At 43.5% G+C, this 16,667-nt stretch overlaps 1 protein-coding gene across 5 annotated transcripts in view; it reads left to right on the plus strand.

The window, feature by feature from the left end:
- The window catches only part of ZC3H18 (zinc finger CCCH-type containing 18), a 65,847-nt gene that overhangs the window by 37,431 nt on the left and 11,749 nt on the right, over positions 1-16,667 (plus strand). For 4 of the 5 annotated variants that reach the window (XM_030581453.1, XM_030581451.1, XM_030581454.1 and 1 more), the window contains exons 10-13: positions 8,019-8,219; positions 9,522-9,647; positions 11,966-12,067; positions 15,961-16,104. In XM_030581453.1, the coding sequence (XP_030437313.1) occupies positions 8,019-8,219; positions 9,522-9,647; positions 11,966-12,067; positions 15,961-16,104 (573 nt within the window). The remainder of the gene's footprint in view (positions 1-8,018; positions 8,220-9,521; positions 9,648-11,965; positions 12,068-15,960; positions 16,105-16,667) is intronic. The other variant, XM_030581455.1, reaches the window with a different exon arrangement.

Genomic DNA, 16,667 nt, shown 5'->3' on the forward strand with positions numbered 1-16,667 from the left:
TATAAATGTTAAACAGAGTATGGCCAAGAACCAATCCCTGCGGGACCCCAGTAGAAATACCTGTCCAATGATGATTCCCCATTTACAATTACATTTTGAGACCAGTCAGTTAGCCAACTTTTAATCCATGTAATGTGTGCATGTTCATTTGGTCTTCCTATTTTTTTAATTAAAATGTCATCCACTATCAAGTCAGATGTCTTACAGAAGTATCAGCACTGTTACCTTTAATCAACCCAACTTTTAGTCTCATAAAAAAAATCAAGCTGGTTTGCCAAAATTCATTTTCCACAACCCATGTTGACTGGCATTAATTATATTACCCTTCTTTAATCCTTTATTAATCAAGTCATGTATAGCTGCTCCGTTATCTTTCCCAGGATCAACATCAGGCTGACAGGCTTATAATTATACAGGCTTATCTCGTTCACTCTTTTTTAAATTATTAGCTTTCTTCCAGTCTTCTGGAACTTCTCACAGTTCCAGACTTACTGAAAATCAACATCAACAGTCCAGTAAGCTCCCCAGCCAGCTCTTTTAAAACTCTTGGAGGCAAGTTATCTGGACCTGCTGATTTTAAAATGTCTGACTTTTTTGTAGTTGCTGTTTTAATATCCTACTGAGATACTAGTGGACTGGAAAGAGTGTCGTCATATATGGCATGACTATATCATCTGTTTTTTCCAAATACAGAACAGAAATATTTATTGAACACTTTTGCCTTCTCTGCATTATGATAATTCTGCCATTTCCATCTAGTAATGACCCAATACCATTGTCAGGATTCTTTTATTTCCTAGTATCTTTAAAAACTCCTTATTCTTCTTAATGCTGCTAGCCATAGATTTCTCCTGGTGTCCTTTTGCTTTTCATATCAATTTTCTCAGTACTGCAGGGCCAAAAATTAAATCCTTCACCCAGCTTCCCACACCATCCCCTCCAAAAAAAATCCCTGAGTGTTTTTTCAGTATCAGTTATCACCCCCAAAAAATACAAATATATTTGTACATTTATGGGAACCTTGAGCTAGTTTGTGATTCAAGATGAAAATAACTTGTATTGTTATTACAAGGTTACTCGCTGTGGTGGGTGCAACAGAGAATAGTGTAATTTTCTGAGTTTAGAACCAACCAGTGCAGTTGCATCTGGTCAGCCACAGTTTGCAAACTGGAAAGTGTTAGAATAGGGCTGATCCCGGAAGGGAGTGGTTCAAAATAAGGCAATGCAAAGTGAGCGTGATTCAGGATTGTGAGACATACACCGTTGCAACCTGTCAGAGCTGACATTCAACAAGAAGGATTCATAATTTTCAGTGCTCCTCAATCAGTGTCATCTTTCCTAATAGGTCTTGGTTAACCAACTGTATTGCTGTTTGATTTGAGTTGCTTTTGTGTCCTTTCTGAGTAGATACTGTGTATTATAACAGCTGGTATTATCTCAGAAATGCAGTACAATATTTTATTGTAGTCAGTAATAGGATTTTATTCTAATATACAAAATTGTGTGACTGGCTGCTGTTTGCATCTGACATTCCTTTTTGTTTTGTGAGTAATCGTAGCTGCCGTGTTAAAGCACTGTTAGATTAAAAACTTCTAACCACTCCATTTTTAAAATCTCACATTTTTGACAAATGTAAAATATGAATGATTGTTTATAAAATGTGTCCTTGTTCCTGTTTGTTTTCTCTGACACTTTATATTTTATTCTAGACACGGACTAGCCGGTTTTCCGTGCCAGTTTTATTAAATCTGCCTTATGGTCAAGTTCGTGCACTAGCACACTGCTGCAATGTTGCTGCAGAGAAATATTTTTTTAGAATTAATGAAACTTTTTAAAGGCTTCAGTGAAAACGCTTCTATTGACTGTAGCTTTTGTTAAAGTTTAGCATCCCTGTAAAGCCTTCCTACTTATGCAGGCTTGTCCACCTGCATTTTATATTCCAATAAAAATGAAAGATTTTGTGAACATAAGCTGGGATCAGCAAGTAGCTTGTGTGACTTGAATGTGGACCTAAGGGAGTACATTGTTCTCTTAGTAGCTGTTCAAAGCTGGAATTACTAGAAGGAATGTGTGCCGCTCTGATAAAATTACTGTAAAGAATGAGGCAGAGTGACTAGACACTTTCACGTGTACCCCCGCAACAGAGGAATCTGTAGCTCTAACATATCAAATACCCAGCCTGCAAGACAGGTCCTGTTTCCTAGATATATTTATGCCAGTCTCGATCAGAGATTCAGATTCTACAGAATGAAAGCATCTGCTTTATTGAATTTTAAAGTTTGTCCTTTGTAGTTTTGAAGAAAAGCTTCCAAACACAATGAATGTAGTTCTGTCTTGGCCTGAATTGCTCCAAGAGATGCAAGCTGTCCCCATCCCTTTCAGTGGCACGTTAACATTTATAATTGATAGCACTGCAAGGACCAGACTTTCACACCCGTGCCCGAACTGGGTAATTGCACATGCAAATCACCAAATTTGAAGTCATTAATCTCCCATAGCATACTAAGAGACTTGAAAATCTGGTAATACACATATATACAGAGCTTAATTCTATATATTTTTTAAGTTACTAAACCTTAATGGCTGTTCAGACAAATACTTCCAAACAGTCCTTGGTTTTTATTTCCTGTTGTAAAATTCCATTGTACATTGCTGGAGAATGTGTGCTGATGTCAATGCCACTTCAAAAGTTTATCTTCCTGCTAGAAAATAATTCTTTTCAAATAATAAAGATGGAGTTTCCTCTTTCAAAAATGAAAATATAGGTACACTTCAGAACAATAGCCCTGAAGCTGCACTGACATCACTTGGTGTTGTGTGATAAGATTACATTACCTGTTGTAGACCGATGTCATGTGTGAGGGAGGGGAAGGAAACACTTTCTCTAAGGTTATTTTCCTGGCCATAGATTAGAAATGCTTATAGTAATTTGCATAAATACACTGGGAGGAGAACTTGGGGCATGAGGTCAGACATCCTCTTTTAATTTCCTCATGGAATGAAATGACAAAAGTCCTAGCAGTGGATTGCTCGATAGCTGCAGATTAAGCTGTGTGCAGTGATGATCTACAGTATGACTGCATTTCCAGCATAGTTAGCTTTATTCCCTATTCTTTCCCTGGCAAAGCCAAGCTCAACCTGATTCCTTTTCTTGATCACCACAATTTGAAATTCCAAATTAATGTGTCTTCCGGTTTCTACAGCTGACATCTACTCACTTTAGGTATTAATAGAAATTAGAGCTGGAAAAGACCTATTAGACATCTTGTTCTAGTCCATCCCCCAGGCAGTGCAGGGTTGTTCCCTATTGTTATTTAGCTCTCTGAATGCAGCTGGGCAGTGAACTCCAAACAGGTGACTCTGACTGCTACTTAGGTTCACAAATGCTCCACAAAACCAATGATATACCTGAGAGACATCAATGATATTTTCATCCTCTGGACCAACAACCAAAACTCCTGCATAGGTTTCCACCACAAATTCAACGACCACCGCCCCTCCATTCAACTCTCTGGAACACTGCCACACCAGCATCAACTTCCTGGACACCACGATCCACTTCAACAATGGAACTCTACAGACAACTACATACAAGAAACCCACGATCACCACATCTGCTTTCATAGATCCAGTAACTACCCTAAACACACCAAGAAATCAGTTATCTACAGCCAGGCACTCCAAGGAGAAAGTCCAAGATACACCTTAACACACTTAAAACCACCTTCACCAAACAGGGACACTCCACCAAAGAAGTTGATCGCATCATTCAACAGGCCACCCAAATATCCCAAGCGAATGTGCTTCAATGCAGAAATAAAACCTTCTCCAACCGCACACCCATAGTTGTCACCTACCCCCTGTGCGCGCACACGCTGGAACCCATACTGGGTATCATCAAACTACTTCAAACCATACTCGATGAAGACCCTATCCTGAAAGAAATCTTCCCTTAGCCCCCTCTTCTGGCCTTCAAACAAGCCCCCAACTTCTCCAAGCTCATCATCACAAGCAAGTTCCCCACAGACCAGGACACACCAGCTCAAAGTGCCACCAGACACTGCCAGAACAACAGCTGCAAAACCTGCAGGCATATCTCCACTGCTACAATGACCCCCCCACCCCACCCACACACATCACAACACCTTTCAAGATCTGTGAGTCCTACATATACCTATCACAACTTGTGGTGTACCTCATCTGGTGCACTAAATGCCCCAATAGCACCTAGGTGGGTGAAATCAGGCAGTCGCTATGCACTCGATTGAACTCAGTCTGAAAAATGATAAAAGACACAAACACCATATCACCCCCGAGGCTTGGTTTACGCTACCAATTTGTGTCAGTATAACTACATTGCTCAGGGGCATGGAAAATCCACACTCTGAGCAATGTAGTTATGGCAACCTAACCCCTGGTGTAGAAAGCGCTATGTCCATGGGAGGGCTTCTCCCATCAACACAGCTGCCACCTCTCAGGGAGGTGGAGTCCCTACATCAACAAGAGAACTTCTCTTGTTGGTGTAGATAGCACTTTACTACGTGCTACAGCGGTGCAGCTGGGCCCGTGCAGCACTGTGAGTGTAGGCTAGCCCTGAGTGATGTAGTTAGACCCACCTAAGTCTGAGTATAGACCAGGGCCAAGACTCGAAGACGAGCTCTATGTAAGCTCAAAAGCTTGTCCCTCACCACCAAAAAAAGATGTTATTTCCCCCACCTTGTCTGACTTAGGTTCACCTGTTTCTCAGGCCTTGTCTTCCCTGGACAGCTGTCCTAATTTAACTCAGTTTAGAAACTGATTTAGTTAAATCTGAGCAGCCACCTTGTATAAGCACTCTTACATTGGTTGGAGTGCCTGATAACGATCTACCTGAAGTCAATTCCTTACTGAAAAAGAATGAAGGGGCCTTTTAATCTGTACTTTGAGGCTTCCCAGGGTGCTTCTTTACTTAGAGGTTTTATATTTCGGATCAGGTAGAAAATGGAGGCGCTTGCTACTTGAGATTTCAGGATGCTTTTTTGCAAAAGGAGGGTTTTTCCTTTTATGTGCTGGCCAAATTCCAATTTGGTTAATTCTGTTCTGGTTCCTTAATAACCTCATGCAGCATCAGTTGGAACAGACTTCTTAAACTGAGTTGTTATACTGGCACTTGGCTGTGTGCTTCTAAACAACCTCTGAGTTCTGCCTCAGCAGGAGCTTCACTTTGGTAGGGGGAGAATAGATTTTCTTAAACATTTGTATTGATGAATAAATCCTATTTTATTCAGTACTACAAACTGAAAGATGCTGTAAAGGAGCTCATGTACTACGTTAAGATCCATGCACTGTAAATGAAAGCAGAATGTACTTCATTTGCCAGGCACTTTTCATTTTGAATAGGGCTAATCTGAAGGAATCCACAGGTTGATAAATTGGTTAACTGAATTATGGCTTAACGAGCAGTATGAGCTATCCTCCATTGTCTTTCACCCTATCCCCAGCAGCAAAGCAGCAAGACAGAGCATTAATAGGTAGCACACAGATTTCCATTGGAGCAGAACAAATCCGCTAATCATGAAAGTCTTTTGCTAGTGGAACAGAAGCATTGTCATGCTGGATGTTTCAGTAGTGAACACATTAATGTCCACATGTATAGGATACAGAACTAGTTCATAGGCACAGAGCACCTTATGCGGTGGTATCCTGGAGAGAGGCGTTACTATCAAAGTGCATGGTCAAGGTTCATGCTGACATGTAGTTCCCGTTCCGTGTGGTATCTCTGTGCCCTATGAGACACAAAGCTGCAAAACGCTCTGAAGTTTAGATCAAATACCTAAATCCCCATGCAAACTACCCTGTCTCTGATTGCTTCCTCTCCATTCACCAGTCACCGTGCACCTAGAGTCTTTCCCTGCTGTGACCGTCTTTCTTCACATCACATGCCAGCAGCAGACTGAAATGAGTCAGAAACCCTCTTAAGCAGCTAAGAGCTGGCTTCTTTTATTTCTCTTCACTGCCTACATGCCAACAAAACCATGGACTACATGGCGTCTTGCATGTGTGTAAATCCCCTTGAAAACACAGCAGGATAGGTCACGTGGGCTACCAGCCTCAATAACAGGAATGACTTTCATTTAAAGAAAGGCCGGGTATAGCTGAGATGTAGCTGTTGAACAAGGATGGGCTGAAGTACACCTGAGAAACAGGAAAGAATCCTGTGGCACCTTATAGACTAACAGACGTTTAGGAGCGTGAGCTTTCGTGGGTGAATACCCGCTTCGTCGGATGCATGTCGGATGTATTCACCCACAAAAGCTCATGCTCCTAAACATCTGTTAGTCTATAAGGTGCCACAGGACTCTTTGCTGCTTTTACAGATCCAGACTAACATGGCTACCCCTCTGATACCTGAGAAACAGGAACGTCCATAGTCCAGAGTTTTTGTAGCCTGTTAGCGTAGTTTTGAATGCTGGCTGTCAGATATCCCTGCAGGTTATTAACTGGACCAGAGCCAGGACTAGTTGATGATAGCAGAGAGTTGAACCAGTTTGCCGGGTGTTGCTATATGTTGAGTAAGCAGGTAGCTCTTGAGGAAAGACTAACCATGGAAATGCCCTCACAGAAGTATCATTTCCCCGTTGGCATCTGCCTGGTTGTACGCTCACTGCTGAGTCAATAACTCAAGCATATACGGAAACCAGGCTTCCTGTTGTGATTTTTTTTTTTTTTCCCCAGGCAAAAACCCTCTCCAGGAAGTGTAAGCAGGGAGAAAGCCGTGCATCTGTCTAGGCGATAGGTGTGTGCTTTCTTGTGTGTACTCAGTCCAAGCTCATGCTCAGTGTGTAGTGTGGAGGGGGTGCTGTCTCTGATGAAACAGAACCTGGAGTCGGTGCCTTTGTGTCTTTTGAGAATTTGGTGGGTGGTTTCTTTCAAAAAGCTCTTGAGTGGGGGGTTAAAATGCTGTAGAAGGTGAAACACCCATGAGTTGAGATCTTTGGTAATCTTGGTCTCTGAGATATAGCTGTCTCTGGACAGTTTAAAATAAGATTCTTGGTAGACTAAATTCAGTTATGAAGTGGTAGATCTTACACCGGAGGTGACACACAACCAGCATCACCTTGATATCTCCCCAAGCCCCCTGAGAGAGAAATGGGCCAACAGACTTCACATGGGACCCTGGAGCAAGTCACTTTAGGTATGTCTACACTGCAATTAGACACCCACGGCCGGCCCATGCCTGCTGACTCAGGCTGTGGGACTGTTTAGTTCCACTCGCGCTGCAGCCAGAACTCTGGGACCCTCCCACCTCGTAGGTCCTAGAGCCTTGGCTCCAGCCTGAACCTGGGCGTCTATACTGCAATTAAACAGCCCTACAGCCTGAGCTCTGCCAGCCCAAGTCAGCTGGCATGGGCCAGCCGCGGGATTTTAGTTGCAGCATAGCCATACCCTTTGTGCCTCTATTTACCATCTGTAAAAAGAGGCTAATGCCTCCTTTCTTCTGTCCTCTGATTTGTTGGTTTAGATTGTCAGCCCTTTGGAGCAAGAACTGACTCATACTATGCATCTGTACTAGATCTAACAAAATGTCAGTTCAGTCCCTAACAGTACCAGCCAGGGCTATCAAAATACAAATAACAGGCCCTGCAGTGGGCAGCAAAGTCTCAGGAATAAATGCAGAGGGTCACAGTCAGATGCTCAGATATGGTGATGGACGCAGTGTGAAAACCTAGGTCAAGTCATGGTTTATCACCATGTCCACCACTCACCTTGCGTATATTGAAGAGTGACATTGGAAACGGACAGTAATGCTATATGGAGGGATGGAACAAAAGCCTAATGCTGCTCTGCATACCTGTCCTAAATGATCTGCGTTCTGTGTAATTGCTGTCGGACTGAGCCTGGGGCTGCAGCCCGTGAAACAGATGAACCTGAGAAATGAATGTCTCCCCTGCCATCAAGTTTTACATTGTATTACCACTTGGAAGCTATTTATACATGTGGGAGAATCCCAAGTAGTTAAAAACATGTGTATTTTCCAGCCGTCAGCCTGAGCCACCAAAGAAGGAAAAGGAGACAACTACAACCACCAGCTCTCAGTCCAAGAGAGCAGATGAATGGAAGGATCCATGGCGCCGATCCAAGTCACCTAAGAAGAAACTTGGAATGTCTGCCTCTCCCAGCCGTGCGCGCAGACGCCGGAAAACCTCTGCATCATCGGCATCTGCCTCTGGTTCTTCCAGGTAAATGGAAGCAGGGGAGACGGAGGGAGAGCTAACACATGAGCCTCCCTTGGATTATCCCTGTTATATGGTTACCTGTCCAATATAGCAGCCATTGCAACAAGCACTTGGGAGTCTTGCTGGTCTGTTAGAGCATAGTTGAATATTCTCATGTACCATTCCTAGACCTGTATAGCAGTAGGAATGGGGTGCAAGCAGGTGGTAACAGGAGAGGAGAGGCTTGGAGCACTGGTCATTGTAAATGCTGGTGTGGGGCACATGGGTTACAGCTAGGGTGACCAGACAGCAGATGTGAAATATCAGGACAGCAGGGTAATAGGAGCCTATATAAGAAAAAGACCCAAAAATCGGGACATCTGGTCACTCTTGTTACAGCTTACTGGGTTGCAACAGTGAACTGTCATTGGGAGCAAGGTAAAGTCTTCCAAGAAGCAGCTGTAAGTAGGGGACTACCCCAGGAAATTAGAACTGAATGAGGTTCAGCTGGCTATAATCACTAATCCCTGCAAAGGCTCTGGAGGGTGGGGTCTGTGACCCATATAAATCAAACCTAGCTCATTCCAGGGGTAGCAGTGGGAGGGTTGGCGATAGGAAGGGCCTGATCTCATGGCTGATGGAGAGTCTGGTAAAAGCTGGGAGCGTGGAGACTGTGGAGCCCAGGAGCAGGGTCAGACAGAGCCGTAGAGGACAGAACAGCCCCATAGAAAGCAGGTACTGAATCAGGGAGAGTTTGGGCACAGACTTGAGCCTGCCTCCTGTTAAAGACTTGAACTTTGGGTTCCCCTCAAGCGACTTGAGATACACAAAGCACGCCAAACTGATATGGTTTGGGTCTGAAACAGGTATAAAACGCTGGTAAAATAAATCCCAACATACCTGTGTCTTAAGAACTGCTGCGTTCTCTGGATTCCTTCCCCCACTCACATCAGCAGTGGTCAGGCCATCCTGGCCCAGTGGGGAACAAGCTGGTGGTGACATGGTTGAAGACCACACAGAAGAGCTGGATTCTGAGCTGCCTTTTTCCCAAAAAGGGATGGAGAGTCACTCAGGCAGACGAAGGTGGTCAGCCTGTTCCAGATGGCTGGTGTGGTGGTGGCAAGAGAGCTCTCTCCATCGAAGGAGGAAATGAAGGGTGTGGGGTGCAGGAAGAGAGATTATTGATCTATAGGGTAATATGCCCCTGGATTGGTTTTGAAGATGGGATGGGAGGTTTGAATGATGTTCAGGAGAGTCCTTGAAACTGAACACTGAAAATGAAAAATTTGTTTGCCCCAAAATGAGTTGTTAATCTTTTTCTTCCAGGTCGTCTTCTCGTTCATCCTCCTATTCTGGTTCTGGTTCTTCACGGTCTCGTTCCAGATCCTCTTCCTACAGCTCCTACTCTAGTCACTCTTCCAGACACAGTTCTTTCTCAGGCAGCAGATCCAGGTACTGTTTCTCTGGCTTCTAACGCAACAGCTGCAACTTTCTTCTACTCACCAAAATAAATAAATAGGATGCTTAGTTTTAAAATCTTTTCTTGGTGTTACTCAGGTATTAAAAGCAGATACAAAACCAGTATCTGAAACAAAAATAGTCAAACCAATGATGATCTTAAATAGCAAGATTAGCATATAAAGATAATTACTGGGAACTAAAATACTGGAATAATTACAGACCATGTGCTGCCTCTATTTCAAAAGAGTGTTTAAAATTTTCTCACCAAATAGCTCCATTCAGTGGATGGGCCTGGTGTTCTCTCTGTGGATGCTGTTGTTTATTGCTTCTTTCCCACTGATACTTTCTGTACCTCCCGTTCATACACAGTAGGTCTGAAAGAATGATTTTCACTGTTTAAAAGACCTGGAAATGAAAGTCTTGCAAAGTTGTTAACTAGATTCTATAACTTGTTAATGTTAGTTGATTTAATTACTGTTTAAATTTAACCAACTTTTTAAATGATAGAGTGATAAAAAAAAATTTAAAAATCTGTTTCCCCCCCCCCACACACACACACACTGTTTTTAAATAGAGAAGGTGATTTAGCCCTACTCTGCATCATATAAGGATACTATTTTTTTTATTTGCTGTTTAAAAGTCTGCCTCTTCTGCACTGTGTGTTTGCAACTGTACACCCATTGTGTGCGCACACAGTTTCTGGGGTTGCATCTGTGATTAGCTATTTGTGAAATTAGCTGGCCAGTTATGTCAGTACATTTGTGCATGCAAATGTCTAGTTTTCCGGTCCAGTTGTGGTAATTGTGCAGTGGCATATGCCTGGCTTCGAAAATCAGGCCCCTGAGTTTTTCAATGATTAGCTCTTTACAGGGGTGTTATGAGGAGGAATACATTAAAGATTGTGAAATGCATTGAGATCTACTGATAAAAAGTGCTATATCAGAGCTAGGTGGTATTATTATTCTTTTATGTATTTATTACTCTCTTTCATCCTGCACTGGAATTTCCCTTTAAAGAAGAGGAATTAATGTCTTTGACAGGAACCAGCCTGTGTGTATTTGTCTTAAAGATGTTTCGATATTTGGAAATGACACTTCTGTGCCTTAGTGCTGTTAGGATGCCGGCATATTTATTAGTTTGCTAACTGCCTAAACTGGGTGAGGGTGAGGATAGTTCCCCAAATCAGGAATGAAAATAGTAAGAGGAATTGCTCCCATCCTGAGCACCTCTTTAGGGTTGAAATCGTATGTAACCTCCGAGTGGATTGAACTGAAAATACAAGTGTGTTATTTGAGCCAGCTTCTTCACCCAGTTAAGGAATTGCTCTATAGACACAAGCACTTAGAGAGAGCAAGAGGAAAGGGGAATTAACTTTTCACTTTTTCTGTGCTTCGCCCTGTTTGTTGCAGAACACTGCCATCCTGTACTGTACCAATCAGTCTGACACGTTTAACGTGGCTGCTGCTACTGTGTGAGGAAATGGTGAAACTCCCAGCTATATTCCCAAAATCATTTGGTATTTGAAGGAAAAGTTGTGTAAACAAACTAGTCTTCTGGCCCTGGAAAATGTTAGGCTGCAAGAGACTTTCTATCCTGGTAGTAAGGCGACTCATATCGGCTGCAATCGTTGTCAGTTATAGCATCCCATGGTACTGGCAAGTCACTTGACTCTGTCAGTGCCAGTCCAGGAAATAACTTCTGCACTTGACTCTGATATACTCTGCTTGATGTTCCCCCAACATGTCAGGAAATTGCAAGTGCTTGGTCCATCCCATTTTTTTGCTCCTATCTAAGTGACTAGATCGCATTTGGAGTGTCTGGACCAGAGCAGGAATACGTAGGACTTGAAATAGAATTCACACTTGCAAGCATGATCTAGTCTCTAGTTTCTTTCTTAATAAAAACCCATTTGGTGTACCTGCCTGTAGACCTGAAGTCTGTAATGGAGTACAGAGGGGGCTTAGACCCAAACAGTAATATGGAATAGCTTAGAGCTAGTCACTTTCTGGCTAACATCCAGTTTTCCCTCAGAATTCCTATCTCCCATACTGGCATCTAGAGCGGAGGGCAGGTATGACACTAGGAGAACAAGTTTAGTCCCACTAGAAGTAGCCAGTGCAATATAGCCACCTAACCCAGGGAAGGAGAAGGTACAAATAAGAAGAGGGTACTCCACACACCTGAAAGGCCTGGAGACCACAAGTGAGAGAACCTTTCTGCAATGCCAGGGTCTGAGTTGAATGATGTACCCCTTCTCTTCCTCCCAGAGCTAATCTTTTTTTTTTTTTTTTTTTTTTTAAACTGTCCAGGTCGCGATCCTTCTCATCTTCCCCTTCTCCCTCCCCAACACCATCTCCACACAAAGCGCTTGTGAAAGCTAAAGGGGAGCCTGCACCACCTGCTGGAAAAGGGTAAGACTTCTTGTCTACTTGGAAGAGATGGTGTAGGAAAGCCCTAGAACTATACTTTCACCTTGGCCCTTAAAGGATCCCAGGATATGATTCTGGTCTTTGGTTCTGAAATCAGCCACCCTACTGAAAACTGTAAATGCAGAATGTTATTTATATTGATTGACACTTGTGTTTAAGTTTTTGATTAATTGTGTTCTCTTAATTATCTCATAGGGGTAGGATTGCAAAAATTGCCATCCCTCAAATTGTATGAATAGTTCATGTAGGCCTGGTCTACACTACGCGTTTAAACCGATTTAATGCTGTACCCGTCCGCACAACGAAGCCCTTTATATCGATATAAAGGGCTCTTTAAATCGGTTTCTGTACTCCTCCCCAACGAGAGGAGTAGCGCTAAAATCGGTATTACCATATCAGATTAGGGTTAGTGTGGCCCTATATCGACGGTATTGGCCTCCGGGCGGTATCCCACAGTGCTCCACTGTGACCGCTCTGGAAAGCAATCTGAACTCGGATGCAGTAGCCAGGTAGACAGGAAAAGCCCAGCGAACTTTTGAATTTCATTTCCTGTTTGCCCAGCGTGGAGCTCTGATCAGCATGGGTGGCGATATAGTCCCAAATCCAAAAAGAGCTCCAGCATGGACTGTACGGGAGATACTGAATCTGACTGCTGTATGGGGAGACAAATCTGTTCTATCAGAGCTCCGTTACAGAAGACAAAATGCCAAAGCATTTGAAAAAAATCTCCAGGCTATGATACGGAGTCCACAGCACAGTGCTGCGTGACATGCGTAATGGAAAGCCAAAGAATCAAATGGATGCTCATGGAGGCAGGGAGGGGGTACCAAGGACTCCAGCTATCCCACAGTCCCCGAAAATCATTTGCATTCTTGGCTGAGCTCCCAATGCCTGTAGGGTCAAACACATTGTCCGGGGTGGTTCAGGGTCTATCTCGTCAATTCCATCCCCCTCCCCCTGGTGATAGAAAAGGGGAAAAAATCGTTTCTTGACTTTTTTATATGTCACCCTGTGTATACTGCATGCTGCTGGTAGACACGGTGCTGCAGCAGTAAACAGTAGCATCCTCTCTCCTCCCCTCCCCGGTGGCAGATGGTACAGTGCCGTAGGACTGATAGCTGTCCTCGTCATGAGCCCGTGAGTGCTCCTGGCTGGCCTCAGGTGAGGCTGGCTGGGGGCACCTGGGTAAAAATAGGAATGATTTCTGGTCATTCCCAGTAGATGGTACAGAACGTCTGGTAACCGTCCTCATCATAGCAACTGGGGGCTGAGCTTTAATCAGCCCCCTCCCTGTAATGTGTAAAGAAAAGATTCTGTACTGCCTGGACTATCATAGCAGCGGGATGCTGGGCTCCTCTCCCCCACACCGCTTAATTTCATGCCTGAACTATCATAGCAGCTGGAGGCTGCCTCCCCCTCATTTTATCTCACTAACAAGTCAGTGTTTCTTATTCCTGCATTCTTTATTACTTCATCACACAAATGGGGGCACAGTGCAACGGTAGCCCAGGAAGATTGAAGGAGGAGGGAAGAAAGGGGTAGGGTTGTTGCAGGGACGCCCCCTGTGAATGGCATGCAGCTCATGTTTTCTGCAGGATCTGACACAGAGCGGCTGTGCTCTCTGGTACACTGGTTCTCTAGCACACTTGCCCCATATTCTAGGCAGGACTGACTCTATTTTTAGATACCATAAAGGAGGGATTGACTCGGGGAGTCATTCCCATTTTTGTCTTTGCGCCCCCGGGCGACCTCAGCCAGGGGCACCCATGACAGCAGCAGACGGTACAGAATGACAGATAACCGTCATCTCATTGCCAATTTACAATGGCACAGCAGATGGTACAGAACGACTGATAACCGTCTCTGCTATCATGCAAAGGCAAATGAATGCTGCTGTGTAGCGCTGCAGTATCGCCTCTGTCAGCGGCATCCAGTACACATACATTGACAGTGACAAAAGGCAAAACAGGCTCCATGGTTGCCATGCTATGGCATCTGCCAGGGCAATCCAGGGAAAAAGGGCGCGAAATGATTGTCTGCCGTTGTTTTCCTGGAGGAAGGAATGACTGACAACATTTTCCCAGAACCACCCGCGACAATGATTTTTGCCCCATCAGGCAGTGGGATCTCAACCCAGAATTCCAAGGGGCGGGGGAGACTGCGGGAACTATGGGATAGCTACAGAATAGCTACCCACAGTGCAACGCTCCAGAAATCGATGCTAGCCTCGGACCATGGACGCACACCACCAAATTAATGTGCTTAGTGTGGCCACGTGCGCTCAACTTTATACAATCTGTTTTACAAAACCTATTTATGTAAAATCTGAATAATCTTGTTGTGTAGACGTCCCCGTACACAAGCTATGTGTATGGGTGTATGTAAATGGTACATATGTACACACACACACTGATTTGTAAATTGGGTGTGTACAGATATGAAATCTGAATGACACTCTTGTAGAAGGATGTCTGTGATACAAAGCATGTGACTAAAGCTAGTATGTATTACACATATCATTAAACTAGCGAGAGGAAGTATAGCTGTATACAGTTAAGGTGTGTCTGTTTTGCAATGTTTAGCGTGAATTAACACAAGCACAATAGCTATGTAAACTTAAATATTTGTTTAGTAGCTTATGTCACCCCTCGTGCTCTTTTTAATAGGCCTATATTTCATATTTCACATTTCACACACTTCTGTCACACTAACATAGTACTCGTGGTTATCCTGGGGAATGTTTCTCTGCTGTATACTGAGGTCATTGTTTTTAAAGATGACAGAGAAATTTTTCCAAAAGTTACAACTTGGAGGTCAGGCTGAATGCTCCAGCAGGGCACATGACTACTTCAGCCCATTTCTGATTCAGCATTTACTCACTTTCCTGAGCCCATGACGTGCCTTCTATGGATTGGGTCCCATGTGGAGTGATGCCTTTATATGTATTCTTCTGGTAATATTGTATCTACTGCTGAACAGCATAGCAACCCTCCAGCTGCCTAAAATTTCACATTTTCCTTTCCCTGTGGAACATGGCACGTATTTAATATCTGTGTTCTGCGTGTCATAAAATAAGAATATGAAATAGGTAACAAAAGGGAGAAACTAACAGCCTTTGCAGCCAGCCAGCTCCACCCCTGGTTAATAATGGGTGTGACATCACTATCGGAGTGAATGCTGTACAAAAGCCAACTATTATGTAAGTGATTGGCTCATCATGGGCCTGAAGAATAATGCTGGAAATGTGCTGAAATGACCCTTTTCCTGTTTGGTATGTTCAGTATAAAAGCTTAAAGGCAATTGACAAGTATACTATTTTTGTGATAATATACCACGGCACGCTGTAAAATGCAAGACTAAAAGTCTAGGGTCAGAGTTTCAAAATGAGGCGTGCACAAATGGATGCATACATTTGCACCAACCTTAGCATGCAAACATCCACTACAGGTAAATGAATCAGTTATTTGCACACAAGTTAGTTGTGTGTGTCTAACTTTAAAGTCTGACCCAAAACTTGTAAGGAGATGTTTGTTTCGGATACTTGCGTATCATGCTAATTCCACGGGGAACTTGTGGAACTGTAAACTGCTGGAGTGGGTTGTCACCATAACACTGACTGTTTATATAATAGCTGATCTCTTTAAAAAAAATCGTTCATATTAGAATGCAATAAAGTGCCCTCGTTAAGGGGCTTTGTAGCGTCAGTATATTTCTGTGAAATATGGTTTACGTAGACTTTTCCAAAAGGCCATGGTAACAGGAATTGTATAATGTTTCAGTAGTGGGAAATACGTTGCTTCTGAAAATCCCCGTGTTACATGCCCGTGGTGTTTGATCATACGCGAGAGTATCAAAACTCCATTTTCACTTTGCAGTGAGAAGTCTGTGAAGAAAGTAGCTGCCCTTCCAGTCCCACCTCCATTGACTAAAGTTGCAACAGCTGCACCAGAGCCAGCCAAACCAGGGGATAATAGAGAGGCGAGAAGGAAGGAACGTCAAACGAGGACTCCACCCAGGAGGTAGGAGAACCTGGGCAGAGGGATTTGATCATGCGTACAAATGGAGAGTGGGTAATTGCTAATTGAGGAATTAACCAAGAACTCACTGTGACTTAAAGGAGAAATCTGTTCCCTGGGATAGCAGGGGAATCGGAAAAGGAGGCGAATGTATTACTTGCGTGCAATAAAAAACCCAGGCTGATCTGTCTAGAGACCTGTTGAATGAGAACAGCAGGTGGAATCCTTGAATCTGCACCAACAGGAAACTCTCATATTACAGGGAAAACACATCGTAGAGCAGCTGATTGGTTAGTCCAGCCATTGAGGAAGCAAAGGAAGCTCAGAGCTACATTGAATCCAGAGGGTCATGCTCCATAATGAAGTAAAGGGAGGGAAGGACTCGGGGCTGCGGAGTTGGGTACTGGCCTGCACCAGATTCTTTAATAGATTTAAGAGATGATTCCTACTGTGCCAACCCAGAAGAAAATGTGATTTCAAAAATTTGGAACTTCCCTCAGCCCTCACTAAACTGATGTGCCCTTTGAGAGCAAACAATAGTTTTCCTAGATCCTGGTGTTTTAAAT

This window comes from Gopherus evgoodei, chromosome 12 (assembly GCF_007399415.2).
Source record: "Gopherus evgoodei ecotype Sinaloan lineage chromosome 12, rGopEvg1_v1.p, whole genome shotgun sequence".
In the NCBI taxonomy this organism is placed as follows: domain Eukaryota; kingdom Metazoa; phylum Chordata; order Testudines; family Testudinidae; genus Gopherus; species Gopherus evgoodei.